The 22423-nt window shown below is 40.8% G+C and overlaps 1 protein-coding gene across 4 annotated transcripts in view; it reads left to right on the forward strand.

Moving 5' to 3' along the window:
- mapk8a (mitogen-activated protein kinase 8a) overlaps positions 1-22423 on the forward strand; it is a 118845-nt gene that overhangs the window by 61554 nt on the left and 34868 nt on the right. For 3 of the 4 annotated variants that reach the window (XM_072583177.1, XM_072583178.1, XM_072583176.1), the window contains exons 2-4: positions 9062-9239; positions 15561-15690; positions 20417-20475. In XM_072583177.1, the coding sequence (XP_072439278.1) occupies positions 9118-9239; positions 15561-15690; positions 20417-20475 (311 nt within the window). In that variant the 5' untranslated portion in view covers positions 9062-9117. The remainder of the gene's footprint in view (positions 1-9061; positions 9240-15560; positions 15691-20416; positions 20476-22423) is intronic. The other variant, XM_072583179.1, reaches the window with a different exon arrangement.

Here is a 22423-nt window from a genome sequence, read left to right on the forward strand (position 1 = left end):
TATTTTAATGTGGAGTCTATCAGTTGGTACCTATCTAAACTTTACATCCTAATCTAGGTCCATTTCCCTTTTGAGCTACATATTTGGAGGGAGTGACCTCCATTCTTTGATCCTGAACACTGCTTCCAATTTTATTTCTGGTGCTTCAGCAGCTAGATACTTTCTACAATATTACCAAGGCACTTCTACAATTACTGCAATTATCTTCAAGCTTGACTTTCCTCAAATTCTTCTGATTTAACATTGATCTCCTTTGTACAGCATATATTTTAATCCTAGAATCCCTACAGTGTGAAAGAAGGCCATTCAGCCTGTCAAATTTACACTGACCCTCCAAAGAGCGTCCCACCCAGACCCACCCCCCTAACCATATCTATGTGATCCTCATTCCCCATGGTTAATCCGCCCAGCCTGCACATTCTTGGATACTATAAGCAATATTCTGCACATCTTTGGAATGTCGGAAGAAACTCCGCACAGCTGGTCACCCGCGGCTGGAATCGAACCTGGGTCCCTGGCGCCATGAGTGCTAACCACTCAGCCACCTTGCTGCCCTAAGATGGAAGTCGCAACATGTTTAAGACTTGATTTCTTGTATGTTATTCCATGGTATGCCTTTACTTGGAAATTGCTCTGGACTTTTTTCCAGTATATTAATTTTTTAGAAAAACTTTGTCTTTTGACCAGGGGGTGCAGGGGGTGAATGTTTGTGGAAGTGGTGACGTTCAAGCAGCTACTTTGGTCTGGATGGTGTCCTGCAGCTTGTATTGTTGAAGCTGCACTTATTCAGGCAAGTGAGGAGTATCCCATCACACTCCTGTGCTAGCGTGATGGCAGAACTACATTCATGCATCTAAGGTCCATTGCTTTGACCTGAGTAGACTACAGAGTCTAGCAGGCGTTGCTGAAGCTGTTCATTATCGGTGAAATCTCTATTTGAAGGGCACTGCCCTGTTTGAATGTTAAAAACTACATAACACCAGGTTATAGTCCAACAGGTTTAATTGGAAGCACTAGCTTTTGAAGCGCTGTTCCTTCATCAGGGCGATCGCCTGATGAAGGAGCAACGCTCCGAAAGCTAGTGCTTCCAAATAAACCTGTTGGAATATAACCTGGTGTTGTGTGATTTTTAACTTTGTACAATAGATAAAGGAAGTTTCTTTTTACATTTGCAAGTAACTGATGAAGATTTCCACTCACTAATGAGAAACATCGCAATAGAATGTAATCAAGCACAGCAAACCAACAGGAGTGATGGCAACAGGTATTGAGTACAGTACTGTCTTAGCTGAGTGTAAATTGCAGTAACTAACAAGTAGGCATAACCTTGAATGGTCATGTTTTGTGCAGTCGCTTGGGTTTAGAGCAGCTGCTTAATGTTTTGCTCAGTTCATTAACTGCTTAAAATATAAACGTCAGTCTCATTTTATTGTCCATAAGCTGTTTTAATTGCTGTAACAAACCAATAGAGGTCATTCAGTAATTTGCTGAGATCTGTTTCATGATGTGGAGTTTGGAGATCTATTTTATTAAATGACTATACTAATATCCTACATAAAAGTAATTGACATTTTCTCCTTGACATCTGTGTTATACCATGGTCAAACATTAGGAAGATGAATAGACTGGGAAAGGACAGCAGTTAAAAGGAGATTCTGGAATATGATTTCTTCCGATTTTTTTTTTCCCCCAACAGTTGAGATTGCTAATATATTTGTTGTGTCTCTCTTACATCATGGAATATCTCACTAAAACAGTACAATTTATTTGTCAATAATTTGTAGTCATCTGCATGCTGTATTATGGGCCTGGCTTGATGACTTATAGGTTAGTGGTTGGATCAGGTCATGGATGGAGTTAAAATTTTGTAATAATTTTCATTTGATGATTGCAAATTTCATTTAAAAAAATAATTTTGGTGTTTTTCTGGACAAGCTTAAATTTCAATGCGTAATCATTTAAAAATTGTGATATCAAAATTAGGTATGAATAGCTCTTCCATATGTGGATAAAGATGTGCACATGGATATTCTTAACTGGTCTTTTATTCTATATTGTAATTCATTCAGGTAGCAAAGCCTTGCATGTTGAATTAATACTGTTCAAATGACAGTCAGGTCCTGTTCAAATGGGCTGTTATTGTAAATGATGCAGCTGCTGCTGAAAGTATATAATTTTGCAGTTCTCTCACAGTCACTGATGTCCAATTAAAATAGCTAACATGAAAGTATTCTGCATTCTGGCTAGAAAATACCTTACACTATTATCGAAGTCTACAAAATGGGACTACTTGCATACCAAGCAGGCGAAGCAGTATACAATATACAGAATAAAGCGATTTCACAGCCAACTGATCAGATATAAGCTCTGCAGACCTGCTAAGTCCAGTCATGAATAGCGTTGGACAATTGAACAGCTCACTGGAGGGAGCTCTACAAATGTCTCCATCCTCGATGATAGCGGAGCCCAGCACATCAGTGCAAAAGATGAGGTTCAAACATTTGCATTGGTCGTCGGCGTGAGGTTCCTAATGTAGAGAAGCAGGAGGCTGACAGAACACAGCAAGCCAGGCAGCATCAGGAGTTAGAGAAATCTACGGACAATCAATCTCAACTGCCTCCTGAAACCCCCAATGTTGCCAATTTGATTTCCTCCGTGCCCTATCAAGAAATATCTGATGGCACTGGACTTTGCAAAGGTCATATAGATTCTAACCACATTCTGGAAGTAGTCAGGAGGATTTGTGCTCCAGTCCTTGATGCTAAGTCAAGCTGGCAATGTGAAAAATCTGTATGTCCTCTTCCCAAAAAAGTAGACACATCCAACCTGGTCAGTTACTGTCCCATCCGTCTACTCTCGGCCATCAGTGAAGTGATGGAATGTGTCATTGACAGCACTGTCAAGTGGCACTTGCACGCTAATAACCTGATCACTGATGCTAGTGTTTGGGTTCCATTTGGCCAGTTTGGACTCTGACCTTATCACAGCCTTGGAGTAAATGTGGACAAGAGCAGTGAACTCGAGGGAAGTGAGTATGACTGCTTTTGACTTCAAGATAATATTTGACTAACAATGGCATCAAGGAGCCCTGGCAAAACTGGAATAATTGAAAATCAATGGAAAAACACTCCACTATGGTCAGTAATATATACCATCTACAATGGACACTGTGACAACTCACCAAGACTCCTTGACTCATCACTTTCTAAACTGGTGACCGTTAGCATCTAGAAGGACAATACATAGGAGTACCACCACCCTCAACATCCTGACTTGAAATTATATTGCCATTCCTTCACTGTTGGGTCAAAATCCTGAAACTCCCTCCCTAATTGCACTGACCATATACCTACACAACACAGACCTTCTTGAGGGTCATTACAGATGGCCATTAAGTGCTGGTCTTGCCAACATCCAGTGAATGAATTAATTAAAAACTGACTGACTAAATCAAGGGAACTCTGTGGTCTTTTTAGTTCTGTTTGTCTTGCTGGACTTTAGAAAAAGGTTTTGCGTAAAATCAATTGGTTAAAAGTGAGCTTTGATCAGCTGATTGCACTGCACACCTGAAATTCAGCAGATATATTTGAACTTTTCTTTTTGATTTATTATCCCAGTCAAAATTGTCTGACAAAAATGACATGTACAGAATGAACTGGAAAGTGTGCATTGGAGACATGAGCCAGAAAATCAGCTGTGAGGCATTAGAGGGGATTTACATTGCAAACAGTCCCAGTCTCTCTCCAAGCATAATGGTTATCCCTGAAAAGGTTTTCAATCTGATTTATAAGAGAAAAAGGTACGTGATCTGGATCACAATCTCTTTGAGACCTGAGCTTCCCCTTTGAAATGGAAATTGTGCAGAAGGTTTAGATGGTGGTGCAACTGCATGGTTTAATTATACGGTGATGGTTATCTACATGGGATTGACAAAAGATCAATCTGCCTCCTGTGGGTGATCATAAAGAGGTGTAGTTCAGCCCAAACGCAAGTGCACAGTATGAATTCCATTCTTGTCAAATTCCTAAGTGAAAGCTTCTGTTCATTTGCACTTTTGACTTGGCAGTCTTGCTTTCTTTTGCATTGATCAGAACCCTATTAAAGGAGAATGAGTAAATTGGTTTGTGATGGAGATATTAATCAAATAGGGTTCTGCAAAAAGGAAACCTCTTCCCATTCAGGTTTCATCTGATAGGATTTGTATTGCATTATCTACTCTCCTTGAATGTTCAGATTTGTCAAAAAAGGTTCTTCTTAAATCTGTGCTGGCTATTTCCTATTATAGGAATGTTTCTCCATCTTCCCCATTAGAGCTGGTGTTTATAACTCTGTAGAGAGTGTATTGCTGGAAAAGCACAGCAGCTCAGGCAGCATCTGAGGAGCAGGAAAATCGACATTTCAGGCCAATGCCCTTCTTCCTGAGGCCCTCAAAGCTCACACCAACTTAGCCTTCAGTTCTGTTTGCTTTTATTTTGTCGTGTTCCAGTAAAGTGAGGGATGACAGCTCTCGCTTTTTAAAAATATATCCCCTCTGGTCAGTCGGAACAAAAAAAAGGAATTTTAAAAATTAAGCACGCATTTATCACTTCGTTAAATGTAAATGTAATGAAATAAATAAGGAAGGAGAACCAATTCCAAGGGTTTCTGCAATGAGAAAATGGTGTTTTATTGCGTGCAAAGAAATTTTAATGAATTAAACAAACACTAGTTAGGTACGAAGCATTCCCATCAACCCCCCCCTCCCCACCCCCAACTTGTTTATATCTCGTGCAGGTAAAATGAAGCTGAGGACAGTTGCAGCTTAGTTATTTTTCATCTTTGAGTTGAATGTGAAACACAAGTCCTACCTGCTATCCTGTTTATTTGAATTTGCAGATACTCTTTTGATGTCTTGTAGAGTTATCCAAGCTTTTATCATTGGTGCTGATTGGAGGTGTATGTGTGAAAGAGAGAGAAAAGAGCTTTCAGTATCCCTGCTGTTTTCAGTTAATGCTGCTTTCTCTTTTTCTGTTCAGAAGTACTGAAATATGGTGTTTGTATATCCCCAGTCTAGCTCTGTTTTTTCCAAACTGAATACTCTGTAGGTAACTTTCGTCTTCAACATACGAAGTTACGCAAGTGTGAGAGAAATGAGAGTTGCAGATTTCTTCACCTTTTGAGTTTTGGTGCTTTAAAGTGGTAATTTGAGCTGGCTGTTTGGCTTTTATATATTCTGAATTGCTTCAGCTTTTCAAGTGATCACAGCAGCAGTTTAGGTCAACAGGGCTGTCTTTTAAACGAGACGTGGAGATACCGGTGTTGGACTGAGGTGGACAAAGTTTAAAAAATCAGCAGCAGGTTATAATCCAACAGATTTATTTGGAAGCACTAGCTTTTGGAGCACTGCTGCTTCGTCAGGGGTAGCTAGGGGGCAGGATTGCAGGACACAGAATCTATAGTGTAGTATGATCCTGTCCCACTAGCTACCTGAGGAAGGAGAACACTTGGAAAGCTTGTACTTCCAAATAAACCTGTTGGACTAACCTGCAGTTTTGGTCTCCAGATTTGAGGAAGGATGTTCTGGCTGTTGAGGGAGTGCAGCATAGGTTCACGAGGTAAATTCCCGGAATGGCGGGACTATCACGTTGAAAGATTGGAGCGACTGGGCTTGTATACACTTGAATTTAGAAGGATGAGAGGGGATCTGATTGAGATGTATAAAATTGTTGATGGATTGGACACTCTGGAGGCAGGAAGCATATTTCCGCTGATAGGTGAGTCCAGAACCAGTGGACACAGTTTAAAAATAAGGGGCAGGCCATTTCGAACAGAGCTGAGGAGAAACCTCTTCACCCAGAGAGTAGTGGATGTATGGAATGCTTTGCCCAGAAGGCAGTAGAAGCTAAGTATCTGGATACTTTCAAGAAACTGATGGATAGAGCTCTTAGAGATAGTGGAATCAAGGGTTATGGGGATAAGGCAGGAACAGGATACTGCTTGTGGATGATCAGCCATGATCATAATGAATAATAGTGCTGGCTTGAAGGGCCAAATGGCGTACTCCTGCATATATGGTCTATTGTTGTGTGATTTTTAAAAAACTTTTAAACAAAAACATTTTTATGTTGTAACAAAACTGAAAGAACTGTCGATGCTGGAAATCCGAAACAAAAGCAGAAATTACAGGAAAAACTCAGGGAGGCATGTAGCATCCATGGAGGGAAACCAGAACCAACGTTTCGGATCCAATGATCTTGCTTCTGCAGAAGAATCACCACAGGTTCAGCTGGGTCTGCTGAGCTTTTCCAGCAAGTTCTTTCTGTTACAATCTATAACGGTTGGTTTGTCCTCTGTGAGCCTTCCCTACCTGGAAAGGGATAAAGGTCTCTTAATTGCACCAACGCGATTTATACAAAAGTAGCCAGCCAGGTTCCACACTCTTGGCATTCTATGATTGAGTTATTTCATTAATTGGCTGTACAATGTGAGTGTTCCTCTCCTGAGATCCATGCAGCCTCAGGTTTTGAAGCAGTTGGAAGTGCACCTGGTGATATGAGGATCGTGCATTGTTTTAATTCCAACAAATGCTTTCAGGCGTGAGACCATTCCTTTTAACAGTTATGTCGGTACCTAAACGTATTCCTGATGAAGGGCTTTCGCCCAAAATGTCGATTTTCCTGCTCCTCAGATGCTGCCTGAACTGCTGTGCTTTTCTAGCACCACTCTAATCTAGACTCTGGTTTCCAGCATCTGCAGTCATTGCTTTTACCTACAAGTATTTCAAAGCGAGGAGCATGCAAGTTTTGTGGCAGTTATAGAGTTGCCTCGATTTTTCAGTTGCTTTATCAAAACTCTGGATCAAAGTTTAAAAATATAGAGACACTCCTTTAAAACAATTTTTTTTTGAGGGCTGAGGGACTTCCTCAAAAGATAGTGGATGCAGAATCTTACAATGATCTTAAGACTGAGGTAAATGGATTTTTGATGACTAAGGGGTTGAAAGATTTATCAGGGTTTTGCAGGAATGTCGAGTTGAGGTTTGAATTGAATCCGGTCTTGCACTTTGGACAAAAGAACACAGGCAAGGACTATTTTATAAAAGGTGAGAAAATTCATAAAGCCAAAGTACAAAGGGATCTGGGAGTGCTAGTGCAGGATTCTGTAAAGGTTGACTTGCAGGTTGAGTCCATGGTTAAGAAAGCAAGTGTAATGTTGTCATTTATCTCGAGGGTTGGAATGTAAAAGCAGTGATGTGCTACTGAGACTTTGCAAAGCTCTGGTGAGGCCCCATTTAGAATACTGTGTCCAGTTTTGGGTCCCACACCTCTAGGAAGGACATACCGGCACTGGAGTGTGTCCAGTGGAGATTCACACTGATGATCCCTGGAATGGTAGGCCTAACACACGATGAATGGCTGAGGATCCTGGGATTGTATTCATTAGAGTTTAGAAGGTTGAGGGGAGATCTAATAGAAGCTTACAAGAGAATGCTTGGCTTAGAAAAGGTGGACACTTGGGAAATTGTTTCAGTCAGGCAGGGATACTATGACCTGTGGGTACAGGCTTAGAATTAGAGGAGGTCAATTTAGAACAGCAATGAGGAGACATTTCTTCAGCCAGAGAGTGGTGGGCCTGTGGAATGCACTGCCAAGGAGCGCAATGGTGGCTGAGACATTGGGTGTCTTCAAGAGATTGATAAATCCTTAATTTCACAAGTGGTGCTGAAATGCCCATCAGCCATGATTGAATGGTGGAGTGGACTTGATGGGCCGACTGGTCTTTCTTCCACTCCTATTTCTTATAGGTGTGATCTTATTGAATGGCCTACTCCTGTTCCTTGTATATGTCAGCAGCTGACTAACCTCTGTATGCTTATGTAGTTTATTCAGTTTTTTAAAATGTAAATTAATCAGATCACTTTTATTCATAGTGAAGATTATTCACCATCATTCAGCTTGTTTGTAAAATCGATGTTGCTTCTCGTGGAATAGAGTCCTAGAGATGTATAACATGGAAACAGACCCTTCGGTTGAACTCGTCTATGACAATCAGATATCCTAACCTAATCTGGTCCCATTTGCCAGTACCCGGCCCATATTCCTTCAAACCCTTCCTATTCATGTACCCATCCAGATGTTTAAAATGCTGTAATTGTGGCAGCTCATTCTATTCATGCATCACCCTCTGCATGTAAACGTTGCCCCTCAAGTCCCTTTTTAATATATTTCCCCTCTCGCCCTAAACCTATGCCCTCTAGTTCTGGACTCCCCGACCCCAGGGAAAAGACCTTGTCTATTTACCCTATCCATGCCCCACTTGATTTTATAAAGCTCTATAACGTCACCCCTCCGCCTCTGACGCTCCAGGGAAACTAGCCCCAGCCTGTTCAGCCTCTCCCTATAGCTCAAATCCTCCAACTCTGGCAACATCCTTGAAAATCTTTTCTGAACTCTTTCAAGTGTCACGACATCTTTCCGATAGGAAGGAGACCAGAATTGCATGCAATATCCCAACAGTGGCCTAATCAATGTCCTGTACAGCCACAATGTGACCTCCAAACTCCTGTACTCAGTGCTCTGACCAATAAAGGAAAGCATACCAAATACCTTCTACACTATCCTGTCCACCTGCAACTCTACCTTCAAGGAACTAAGAGACCTTAGAGTGCTGGTTCATTGTTGCTTAATAACTCCCTGCAACACTTTACCAGCCCTGGTCTGCTGTGAAGTTTCTGGACTTTGTGGTTTACGCTGCGGACTTAACCAAGAGCTGATGATTTGAAAAAGACAGAAAAAATTACTGTTTCTGATTCAAAGTTTTTAAACTTGCAACCAGCTGGCAATTGTCTGGTACAAGAGTATTTTCAAAAGTAGCATAGCTCTTTACATTACAGCCTAAAGAAACTGTAATATTTCAGAAGTGCTCCAAAGCTTTCTGATATCAGCAGTAAATACTGTAAATTTGCCTTAGGGTTTGCAAGAAGTCCATATCAACTGTGATATTTGATCAGTTATAATTATTTTTCTCACTTCAAACATTTTGCGTATACCTTTTAAGCATTTTCTTGTTTTAAATCCTGCAGGTTGAGGAGGGAAGCAGTTGTACGTGAATGCATATTGTCAAACCAATTCCGACAACATGAACAGAAACAAACGTGACATCCAATTCTACAGCGTAGAGGTGGGGGATTCAACGTTCACAGTGCTAAAGCGCTATCAGAACTTGAAACCCATCGGTTCAGGAGCACAGGGAATTGTTTGGTGAGTTAACAGTTTTGACATCTACATTCAAACACAGCAAGGCTAAAACAGTTGCATTCTGGATAGTGTACCTGTAGTCTTTAATACAAATCTGTATACCGACCGTTTGCTTAATGTGATTATGCATTTTCTCTTTTTATAAATTGATAATTCTTTATTTCTTCTTTCAACCAATGGTATCTTGCTCTTGCTGTGCTCTACACCCAGTAACCAAAAGGAAAAAAATTCAGCTTAGAAATGATGCAGCCAGTATTCTATTTAATGCAGACCTCTAAAACAGCAGTATATTCATAGGCACGCAGCATGGAAACAGAACCTTCGGTCTGACCAGTCCAAACTGACCATGTTTTCAAACTAAACTAGTCCCACTTGCCTGCGTATGGCCCATATCCCTCCAAATCTTTCCTATTCATGAACTTATCCAAATGTCTTTTAAATGTTGCAACTACACTTACATCCACCTCTTTCTCTGGCAGTTCATTCTACACATGGACCACTGTAAAAATGTTTCCCCATCATGTCCTTTTTAAAATCTTTCACTTCTCACCTTAAATATGATCCCAAGTTTTAAACTCCAACCCTTGTGAAAAGACCCTGTCATTCGCCTTATCTATGCCCTTCGTGATGTTATAAACCTCTACGGCCACCTCTCAGCCTCCTGCCCTTCAGTGAACAAAAAAAGGTCCTAGCCTTTCCAGTTTATTTTTATAACTAAAACCCTCCATTCCAGGCAACATGCCGATAAGTCTGTTCTGAACCACTCCAGTTTAATAATATCTTTCCTTTAGGAATGTAACCAGAACTGCACACAGCACTCCAGAACACTGATGTCCTGTACAATCTCAACATGACATCCACTCCTACACTCAAAGCAATGAAGGCAAATGTGCTCCATGTCACCTTCATCACCCTGTCTACCTGTCACACAAACTTCAAAGATTTACATACCTGAACCCCTAGGAAGCAAACAGGAAAGAAGACTATCCAGTGAAGTACAACTGTTATTACTTAGGTTTATGCTGTTCTTAACTGATGTTCCCACATCACAGCAACAATAAGTTGTCACTTTAATGATAGTAAATTACCTAAGTTTTCTACCAATAAAGACACTTTTGATGCCACATTATAAAGGGTATTAGGAGAGATGACCAAAAGCTTGATTAAAGGAAGTAGGCTTTAATGGAAATCATAAATTTAAAATTAAAATTAATCTTAAAATTAGGGCAGCTCAGTGATTAGCACTGCTGCCTCACAGCACTGGGGACTCCAGTTCAATTCCAGCCTTGGGAAACTGTCTGTGTGGAGTTTGCACATTCTCCCCGTGTCTGCGTGGGTTTCCTCTCACAGTCCAAAGATGTGCAGTTCAGGTGAATTGGCCATTCTAAATTGCCCATAACATCAGGTACATTAGTCAGAGGGAAATGGGTCTGGGTGGGTTACTCTTCGGTGGGTCGGTGCGGACTTGTTGGGCTGAAGGGTCTGTTTCCACACTGTAGTGAATCTAACCTAAGCTAAATAAGGGAGAATGGTGAGGAAATTGTTTGGGGACAGATTTTCAAAGCTCAGAGCTGATGCATTTGAAAGCACAGCCCTTGTTTATAGAACGATTAAAATCAGATCAGCAAGAAATGAGAGTCAGATGAAAACAGTCTTGGCTTGTTGGGATGGAGGAGGTCACCGAGATATTGAGAGGGGGGTTTGGCTATAAGCAAGCAATGACTAAGATTTGACATTGTCAGGTGGCTGTAGTGATTGGAACCAGGTGAACCTCATTGACTGAAGTGCTTGTTAACTTGGGCCAATCGGGGTTGTTAACTTGGGCCAATCAGTAAATCCTGGGTGACCAATATGAACAGGGGATTGAGAATCTCCTCCGTTCAGGGGGACTGATTCCTATCTTCCTGGATATAGCCTGTGTACTGTGCGCAAGTGAATAAAGGATAACGTGGTGATGGGGTATATGTGTCTGTGCCATTGTTTCACTGACTAACTAATGAAGATCAGTAAGCTTGTGTGATCTGGGAATGAGATTTGGCTTGAACTGAGAAACAGACAGTGGAGTTTGGGATGAGCAGAAGGTTGGACCTTGGGAAGCTGAGCAAGTGAGTTTGAACTAGTCAGGGATGAAGGTGTCAGCAGCAGATAAGATAGAGTTGAAGCTTAAAGATGTAATGGTTGTGAAAGGCAGCAGTATTAGTGCAGATCTGTGGTTAGAAACTCATCTGTGTGTGAATACCAAGCAATAGTTCTATTGCAAAGAAGAGGAAAACCTAGCTCTAGTTTTTACTGTTGGTTGAAGATGCATTGGAATTTTAGCCTCAAATAGGTGATGTTGGGTTGTTTATATTTTAGCAGCTGTTGATGAGGTCATGTATTCTCCAGCAATGTCATCTTACACTTAAATATGGTTTAATGTCAAAGAAATTCTTCCCTTCATATTAAAAGGCACTCTAAAAGGACTTTAGTATTTTAAAGGACTTGGGAGTAATTTTAATAATCTAAAGATACCTGAAACTACTGAAAAATAGCTTGAAAAGCTAGTATTGGTCTTACAAATGTTGTAAAATGCTGCATTGTAAACACTGCATTTACTGAGTGATTCTGGAAAAGTTGATATTGTGGTGACATGGATTACTTAGTGTGGAAACAGGCCCTTTAGCCCAACAAGTCCACACCGACCCTCCGAAAAGCAACCCACCCAGACCCATTCCCCTACATTTACCCCTTCACCTAACATTACGGGCAATTTAGCATGGTCAGTTCACTGAACCTGCGCATTTTTGGACTGTGGGAGAAAACCGGCGCACCCAGAGGAAACCCACACAGACACTGGGAGACTGTGCAAACTTCGCACAGGCAGTTGCCTGAGGCAGGAATTGAACCTGGGTCTCTGGCACTGTGAGGCAGCAGTGCTAACCACTGTGCCACCGTGTCGCCCAAATTTGTTCAACAACATTTATCATGCCAGCTGAACTCTACTCTTCAATCGTAAAAACTGAAAATGCGAGAGAAACGTCAGTCTGGCATCAACGCTGGAGAGTGAATCGGATTTAATGTGATTCTTCAGAATATAGAGTTAATCTTGACCTAATCTTTTGGACTTTGAAGAAGTCGTATGTTGAGGATATCCTATCCTTAGCTTCTAGAATGCATTTTATTAGGTACACATCAAATATTATTGTAAGCATAAAGGTTTGTGGTTTAATTTGGCAATATGGACATTGAAGGAAGATTTCCCAGCTCTCAGGAAATTGGATGTAAATGGATCATGTTCTGGTTGGAACAATGTAATCCATTGAATGTCACGGGGTCTATGTTGGGGTCTCACTATATTACAATTTGTTAATTTATACATTTTGGATGAAGTGGTGGAAGGTATGGTTGCTAAATTTGCTGATGACAAATTGAACAACTTATTCCCCAACAAAATAAGTAGGAAAGCAAGTTTTGAAGGTCTGAAAGAAATTTGCAAGGAGATATATGTAGGTTAAGTGAGTGGACAAAGATCTGGCAAGTAGAACATCATGTCAGAAAATGTAAATTTTCCAGTTTGGCAGGAAGAATGTTTCGAAGAAAGCCTACTTAAATTGAAAGAGACTGCAGAATTTTGATATACTGAGGGATCAGTCTGCCCTGCTGCTTGCGTCATGAAAGGTTATATGCAAGTACTACAAATAATCGGGGCAGACTTGATTTGAATTTTTCATTACAAGGTTAATTCAATACAATAGAGTTTGCAATCAAGTTGTGTAGAGTATTGGTGAAACTATATAACTGGAGGATATTGTGCAGCGTGAGTCTCCTTATTTAAGTGAGGATGCGAATGCAATCGAAGCAGTTCAAAGACGATTTATCAGAATGTAATATGTAGAAGGAGGGAGGTTGCTTTATGAGGAAAAAGTTGAACAAACCAGGTTGGTATCCGCTGCAGTTTAGAAGAGTACAAGTTAATTGAAACATTGGATTGCTTCCAGAACGAGCTGTCACTGTTGCAAAATAAGGGGTTGTTGATTTAAACCCGAAATGGGATGAAATCTTTTGATGATGGGGGAAGTCTTTGGAACTCTCTTCCTGAAAAGGTGGTGAAAGCAGAGTCTTTGAATTTGTTTAAGGTAGTTATGGATAGACACTTGAAAAGCAGAGGTGAATGTTTATTGAATTTGGGTGTAAATACCTAGTAGGGCTACATACCCTAATTCCTAATTTGTTTATATAATCAATTGTATCTAAGAGAACAAGGTCCAAGATATTTTTGTGCCTCTTTCAGAATGATGTAACTATGAATGTAATGTAGATAGTATAACTACCTACAGTGCCTCCTACACTCACTGTAGGAAATAGACAAACATGGGGTAAAACCAGAAGGTGATAGAGAAAGCCAGCCAGTCTGACAGTCATTGAGATGTACAGCATAGAAACAGACTCTTTGGTCCAACTTGTCCATGCCAACCATATATCCCAACTCAATCTAATCCCACTTGCCAGCACCTGGCCCATATCCCTCAACCCTTCCTATTACTATACCCTTCCAGGTGCCTTTTAACGGTTACAATTGTACTCGCCTCCACTTCCTCTGGCAGCTCATTCTATACACGTACCACCCTCTGCATGAAAATGTTGCCTGTTAGCTCTCTTTTTCTATCTTCCCCTCTTACCCTAAACCTAAACCCTCCAGTTCTGGGCTCCTCCAATCCCAGTGATGAGATTTTGTCTATTTATCCTATCCATGCCTCTCATGATTTTAGAAATCTCTATAAGGTCACCCCTCAGCCTCCGACACTCCAGGGAAAACAGCCCTAGTCTATTCAACCTCTCCCTATAGTTCAAATCCTCCAACCTTGGCAACATCCTTGTAAATCTTTTCTGAACCCTTTTAAGATTCACAACGTCTTTCCGATAGGAAGGAGACCAGATTGCACACAATATTCCAACAGTGGCCTAACCAATGTCCTGTACAGCTGCAATGTGACCTCCCAACTCCTGTACTCACGACTCTGATCTATAAACGTAAGCATATTAAACGCCTTCTTCACTATCCTATATACCTGCGACTCTACTTTCGAGGAGCTATGAACCTGCACTTCAAGGTCTCTTTGTTCAGCAAAACTCCCTAGGACCTTACCATTAAGTGTATAAGTCCTGCTAAGATTTGCTTTCCCAAAATGCAGCACCTCGTATTTATCTGAATTAAACTCTATCTGCCACTTGTCAGCCCATCGGGCCCATCTGGTCAAGATCCAGTTTTATTCGAAGGTAACCTTCTTCACTGTCCACTACGTCTCCAATTTTGGTGTCATCTGCAAATTTACTAACTATACCTCTTATGCTCCCATCCAAATCATTTATATAAATGATGAAAAGTAGTGGACCCAGCACCGATCCTTGTGGCACTCCACTGATCACAGGCTTTCAGTCTGAATAACAACCCACCATCACCCTCTGTCTTCTACCTTTTGAGCCAGTTCTGTATCCAAATGGCTAGTTCTCCCTATTTTCCATTACATCTAATCTTGCTAAGCAGTCTGTCATGGGGAACCTTGTCGAACACCTTACTGAAGTCTATATAGATCACATCTACCACTCTGCCATCAGATCTGGAGAGAGAGTTGATCATTCAAGTGCCAGTGACCCTTCTTGGCAAATGATGTCTTCTGAGCTGCAGAATGTCTCCAGCACTTGTCTTTTTCTGATCTCAAGCACTTACAGTAGTTTGCTTTTATTTGAGTGTTTAAAACACACTGGGTAGATATTCAGGTGAGCTTCTAAGAAGCTGAATAATTAGCAGGTGATTTTCAGTATCCAAATGTGGATTTGTACTATTCAAACAGATAAGCTATTATTAGCAGTACCTGGGAGGTGGTTGGTTGCTCCCCTTGCCAAGGTCCTAAATTAAAAAAAAATGCCAACTGCAGACTCATCTGATGAGAGATTCCATTGGAAAGAACAGCCATGCATTTTAAATGCATATGCTATTCTTTAAAGCATTGAACCAAAACACGCAAATTGAGCTGATTTAAATTACGATGAAATAGTCCCCAGATCAAATCTGAAAGGCGTAATTGTGTCCAAATACAGTAAGAACAGCTGGTAGCTATTCTAGTATATCATGATTGGGAAAGTTGTATCTGAAGAGCTATTTTTAAATATAAAGTGGCATTTTTATACTCTTTTATAGTGGTTACTTTTGGTATTCTTTTTGTCTGTTAGTACACCAATATATTCAAGGTTGGTACATCACATTGTTTGACGATTTATAGATTTGAGTGTTTTGGTGTTGTCACTTCCAATGTACTCTTCCTTGGCATGTGTTTTCTTTTACAGCGCAGCCTATGATGCGGTTCTGGACAGGAATGTAGCTATCAAGAAACTCAGCCGACCATTTCAGAACCAGACTCATGCAAAAAGGGCTTACAGAGAATTAGTCCTCATGAAGTGTGTCAACCATAAAAATGTAAGCAGCTCTGAGATGTCATTTTATCCTGTAACTTGTTGCCCAGTAGATCCTGTAATTCCAACTTCTCGGAACAACGAAACAAAGCTTCGTAAAAACAGATTCTGCAAATCCGAAACGGAAACAGAAATTCCTGGAAAAGCTTAGCAGGTCTGACAACATCTGTAGAGAGAAAGCAGAGCTAACGTTTCAGGTTCAGAGACCCTTCATCCAAAATTCTGATTTCTCTCCACGGGTGTTGCCAAACAATGTTAAGGTTTAGATTAGATTCCCTACAGTGTGGAAACAGGCCCTTTGACCCAACAAGTCCACACCAACCCTCCGAAGAGTAACCCACCCAGACCGATTTTCCTCTGACTAATGCATCTAACACCATGGGCAATTTAGCATGGCCAATTCACCTGACCTGCACATCTTTGTGACTTTGGGAGGAAACCAGAGCACCCAGAGGAAATCCACGCAGACACAGTGAGAATGTGCAAACTCCACCCAGTCACCCGAGGCTGGAATCAAACCTGGGACCCTGGTGCTGTGAGGCAGCAGTGCTAACCACTGAGCCACTGTGCCGCCCCTCCATGGGTGTTGCCAAAAAATGTTATGGTTTGCTTTAGTTTATTTCAAGATTTCTTGAACACTTTCCCACAGTCTTTTGACTGTGCAAATGGAAGATGTTGAAACATGAAGTGATTTTAATTTGGGGTTATTTTTGCTGAGTAAATCATAATCTTGGTAACTCTCTTTCAATTCTTTCCCAGTAGCATCATTGGTGGATTTTGTCTTTGGCAACAAATTCAATGAACCAATCTTAATTTTTAAGTTGCTTTCCTTTCTTAAAAAAAAAGATTTCCTTACATGGCTACAAAAAATTGGCAAGTTGATTTTGCAACCCAAATTTTGCAATATTTTTCTCATCAATATGTTTATTCATGTGACACCTACATTTTCGGATGGAAGTCAATGATTGGTAGACTTCCATCTGCTGATCAATTCAGCAAAAGATCAGAATATCTACTTGTGTTATACTTCTTGCCTATTCTTGCCAAATAAACTGATCATGTCATGTCTGAACATTTTAACTGAAGTGACTTAAGTAGCAATTAAATGTTTCAGTGACCAATAAGGAATTGGGACCTAGGTGCAAATTGTTGGAATCTGCACAATCTCCAATTTTCTGTGTTAAATCATCAAATTGTCTTGCACCTTCTGGATTAGTAAAATGCAATTTCAGTGCTGATGAGCCCTGATGCAGGTAGAAATTAACTCAGTGCCAGAAAGCATACTATTCTTTCATGGTAAATTTTCACCTTATTACATTTCACCTTTTTGGCCTGCATTGTCCTCCTGAAATCTCCCAATATTTGGGAATTTCCAGAGGGATGCTTTAAGGAAAATAGGGCAATGAGTCTTCATATGGGCCTTTTGGAAATTTCTTTCCTCTGCCATCGAACATGAGACTTCTTAATGCAAATAACAGAACAAAATGGCTTCTGGGATGCAAATGGACAATTCTGCTTAAAGCTGCATAAAATTGGCTTTTAACCTTGCTAAAGCTGCATTATTGACTAACCACAGTCTGTCTCAACAAAGCAGACAATGCTTCCTTTACAGCATAGAAATAACTAGACTAGATAAGACATTACTGGCCATTCTAGCTGGCCTTCAAGTGCAGGAGCAAAGACTCTGTTCGTGAGATAAGAATGACTTGAGTGTTGGAAAACAGAGTTGGAACCCAAGAAATATCATTGGGCTGAGTTGCTGTCAATAAATCTATTTCATTAATTGATTGGTAATTGTCTGAACGTACTGTAAGATTATGGTCTGTACCATTCTTTAAGGAAATATAAAAATGTCTTTGTTTTAAGCCATGTGCGCAGCTCCTCTGAGGAACATAGAATTGTTTAACCTCTGTGTTTCTAGATGATCTGTGCTCCGCCTTATGAGAAATAACGTGTGAAGACTTAAAGGACCAGACCGATTGCGAGTGTTTATTGACCGATCACGGAACAGCGATTCTTCCCACTCCCTCCACCCCTCCCCGGTGTCCAGATCTTCATAAATACTAATTCTCGACTGCATCAAAGCTCGCTCTTAAATTCAATTCGCACTGTTCAGTGAATTCATTTCCTCGCTAATCTTTGACCCTCTTATTCTTTCAGTGTTCATTCACTGCACATGGCCATTAATGGCAAGACTTATTAGGCATCCCTAAATATCCTGTGACTGTGTTGTGCTTCTGCAAATGTGCACCATGCTAGACCACTTTAATTGAAAGTTAAGTGAGCCACATTGATATAGGACTGGAGCCACCTGAGGTCCACGCGAAGTGAGGGTAGTTTCCTTTGCCAAAGGGGATTAGGGAATCAGTTGTATTTTTACAGTAATTCTGATACCAACGTTTTGTTTCCAGCTTTCATTTTGACCTGATTTGAAAATCTTACTGCCAAGATGTGGTTGAGGTTATAATTTCTTGTTTGTTACCAGGACTCTAGATTGATCCAGTTAACACAGTTGTTATGTTACCATACCCTACATGCTGCTTCTATGTTACTATGCAATGTTGGGGTGGCACGGTGGTACAGTGGTTAGCACTGCTGCCTCACAGCGCCAGAGACCCGGGTTCAATCCCAGCCTCGGGCGACTGACTGTGTGGAGTTTGCACGTTCTCCCCGTGTCTGTGTGGGTTTCCTCCGGGTGCTCCGGTTTCTTCCCACAGTCCAAAGATGTGCAGGTCAGGTGAATTGGCCATGCTAAATTGCCCGTAGTGTTAGGTAAGGGGTAAATGTCAGGGTATGGGTGGGTTGCGCTTCGGCGGGTCGGTGTGGACTTGGGCCGAAGGGCCTGTTTCCACACTCTAATCTAATCTAATCTAAGTTCATTTAACAGTAGAGCTGGAATGGGGAGATTGCCCAGCCTATGTAACTGATCTGAACCAGAAAAACTGACCAAGGTCTTACAGGAGCAGAAGTTCTGTCTCAATGTCCTCCTGGTGGAAGGAGGAACGTTCAGACACTTGGATATCAACTTGGATTCTTTTCTGAAGCTAAATATTCTCATTCACCCCATATTTCAGTACTCCATAATCTGTTTGAACTCCAAATATTTTGAGGAAAAACAAGATTGAAATCAATATTTTATGCTTAAAGTTATCTTTTAAATCTAGTGGTGGAAATTTATGCTGTGCAAAGTAATGCTTAATTAAATGTCATCTTAGGGAGTGTTATTCCTCAAATAACAGTGTAAAGGTAATGTTTGAAATCTAATTGTAATTAATAAAAAGCCAAAATTCACTGTGCAATAAGACTTGGAGAAGAACGGTCAAAAGATTTTATCTGATATTCTGAAGCATACATAATTACACAACTTCCTACTAACTGGGGGTGTCTCATGAAAAATTAGTCAAATTTGCTTTTTTTTTTCTGGAACAGACTGGGGGTGAATCCTCCATAAGATTGATTAGTACTGCTGATACAAAACATACCTCAACAAGAGGAAGCATCTGTCATACATGAGCTCATATTTGAAATAAAACTGGAAGTTACGGAGCATCTCTTATTGTACGAGGTGCAAATGGTTAGGAAAAAATGTACAACTAAGAGAAGTCACTTTCTAATATGCATCCCAGTGGTATACCCACTAAATCTAAATGAAAATCAGCATGCAAATTTTGTTTTTTAAAACGTCCTGAAGGAAGACAGATTAACTTTTTCTATAACCCACCTTGAATGTGTATTTCCCCCACCGGGTTTGAAGTTTTTGGGGTGTTTCTAATTATTCAGGCCTGCACCTCAGTGACCATCATTTTAAGTTGAGAATAGACCATAATGCCAAACAGTATTTAGTTGTACATGGTTCATGGACCAGATTCTGTCCTTGCTTGATTTAATTTTTAATCTGACAGAGGTCATGGGCTCTGTCTGTGTGAACAAACTCTGTCCTCCTTTTGAATTTCCTACATGGGAAAGCTGAGGCCTACAAAAATCACATCGCTAAATTAATACAGATCAGGCATTGAACATAAGAACAGCATATCTGTTATGGTTAGTACTGTAGCAGGTATCTTTTTTTCACAGGATCATTAATCACTGTTTTAATTATCATTGATTCTACAGGTAGATAATAGAAGTGGCACATCAGACATGAATCATATATTTCTCATGTTATGAATGTATACTCCCACCTGCTTCTGAAATAAATGTGTCTGCTATTGTTAATCATCTTTTTAAAGCAGCCAAAGGAAGTTGCATGAAGCTTATTGGTCTCTACTGGATCAAAGTCCAGTTTGGGCCATTAACATAGATCTTTTTCAGCCCCTAAGCCTTAGACAACTTTTGTGATCTGACGGTCCTGCTGTGAACTCCCAAATCCCCAAAACCAAAACTACGGGAAAGTGAACAGCTTGTTTTTCCTGGTTACTTTCCCATGCCTTTTCTTTCGTATGGATGAGCCTCCTGATCAAGCATGGCTCTCCCTCTTCTTCAACCATCTTGATTGGAATTAATGTTTCTATCCAATTAATGTGTTAATTTGAGAAATGCAAATGTATTTTACGTGATATTTTCTGTGTGACAGTTTTGCTAATTGCAATTAGCAATTAAAATTTAATGCCTTCAGCAATGAAATTTAATAACACGCCTCATTGTTATAGCCCATGAAACAGCAATAGACTTTGAATTACCACAGACTAAATGTTTGCCGCATTAACAATGTAGCATTCAATCACTTTCAGATAATTGGCTTGCTGAATGTATTTACGCCACAAAAATCACTTGAGGAATTTCAAGATGTGTGAGTATTTTGTATGCCATTTTAAAGGGAAAATCCTGTGTTGCGTTGCTCTCTGAATGTTAACCTGATGAAACGACCGTACTTGCATGCCAGATAGCATAAGCAGCTGATCATATGACCAAATGGTTTCATGGCCAGTGGATCAGATCGAAGCCTTATGTCCTGCTACATGCAATTGTGAATGGTGGTGGACAATTAAACCGCTTACTAGAGGAGGAGTCTCCCCAAATACCCTTCTCCAGGTGGGAGTCTAACGTATCAATGCAAATGACGAGGCATTTATTGTGTTGGCAACAACTTTATTTGCCAGAAGTGCTCAGTGCATGATCCACCTTGGACTCCTTTACAGGTCTTTAACATCACAGCTGTTAGTCTTCAGTCACTTCAGTTCACTTCCCTGATCAAGAAACGTATTGAAATATAGGCCCTGACAACATTCTGGCAATCGTACCCAATACTTATGCTCCAGACTTTGCCATATCCCTTGGTAAGCTGTTCTGGTGCAGTTGCAACACTGGCATCTACTTGGAAATGTGGAAAATTGACCACTCCTGTACACAGGACAAATCCAGCCCATCTGATTTTTGCACCCTCTGTCTACTTCCAGTTATCAGTAAAGTGATGAAAAGGGACAATGGCTTGGCAATAACCTATTTGTTGATGGGATTCTGCCAGGGCCGCTCTGCTCCTGACTTCATTAAGCATTGGCTCAACTATGGACAAAAGAGTTGATTTCCAGTGGGGAGATGAGGATCGCTGATGATGACTTTGAGGCCATATTTAGAGTCAGATGTACAGCACGGAAATAGACCCTTCGGTCCAACTCGTCCATGCTGACCAGATATCCCAACCTGATCTATTCCCATTTGTCAGCACTTGGCCCATATCCATGTCAACCCTTCCTATTGATGTACCCATCCAGATCCCTTTTAAATGTTGTAATTGTCCCAGCCTGCACCACTTCCTCTGGCAGCTTATTCTACACACGCACTGCCCTCTGAGAAAAGATTGCCCCTTAGATCCCTTTTCTTTCTTTCCCCCCCCTCCCCCTGAACCTATGTCCTCTAGTTCTGGACTCCCCCCACCCTAGGGAAAAGAACTTGTCTATTTACCCTATCCATGCCCCTCATGATTTAATAAACCTCTATAAGGTCACCCCCTCAGCCTCCGATGCTCCAAGGAAAACAGCTGCAGTCTACTCAACCTCTCCAGATAGCTCAAACCCTCCAACCCTGGCAATATTCTAGTAAATCTTTTCTGAGTTCTTTCAAGTTTCTCAACTTGCAATAGGTAGGAGACCAGAATTGCACACCATTTTCCAAAAATGGCCTAACCAATGTTCTGTACAGCTGCAACATGACCTCCCAAGTCCTGTACTCAATGCACTAGCCAACAAATGACAATAATTGACTGTGTGTGTCTGACTCCAGATACCAATCAGGGGAAACTGTACTGGTTTTTTAGTGACACTTGCACAAAGGAAGATTTTTTTGGGGGGTGTTGGTCAGTCACCTCAATGCCGGCATTCCTTGGAGTCGTGTCCTTCAGTCACTTCTTCAATGACTGTCTCTCCATAAGGTCATTTTATTGCACTGGTGCTGAACATTGTGCAATCGTCATTTGCAACTCTTCAGGTAATGAAGCAGCTTATGTTCAAATGCAGAAAGACCAGGTATCACAAAGCTAGTCCCTTTCTTTTCTGAAAGCTGTTCCATGGCTCAAGGATACCCTGTCCTTGACTTTTTTTCAGAGGGGTAATAAGCCAGGCCAGGCTTCGATCAGTCTGGTTTGGTACAGAGTAGAAAAGGATTTTGTTTATATGTAAACAAATAAGACTTCAGGCCAAAGTGGTCATGTTTTAGAACTGACCTGTCGAATGAAGGGGGAGTGGTCAGCTCTAGCTGAGCTGAGCTGAGCAGTTTTAGCTCAGTCTTGAACTGGTTGGAAG

The sequence above is a fragment of the Chiloscyllium punctatum genome, chromosome 13, assembly GCF_047496795.1.
Source record: "Chiloscyllium punctatum isolate Juve2018m chromosome 13, sChiPun1.3, whole genome shotgun sequence".
NCBI lineage: Eukaryota > Metazoa > Chordata > Chondrichthyes > Orectolobiformes > Hemiscylliidae > Chiloscyllium > Chiloscyllium punctatum.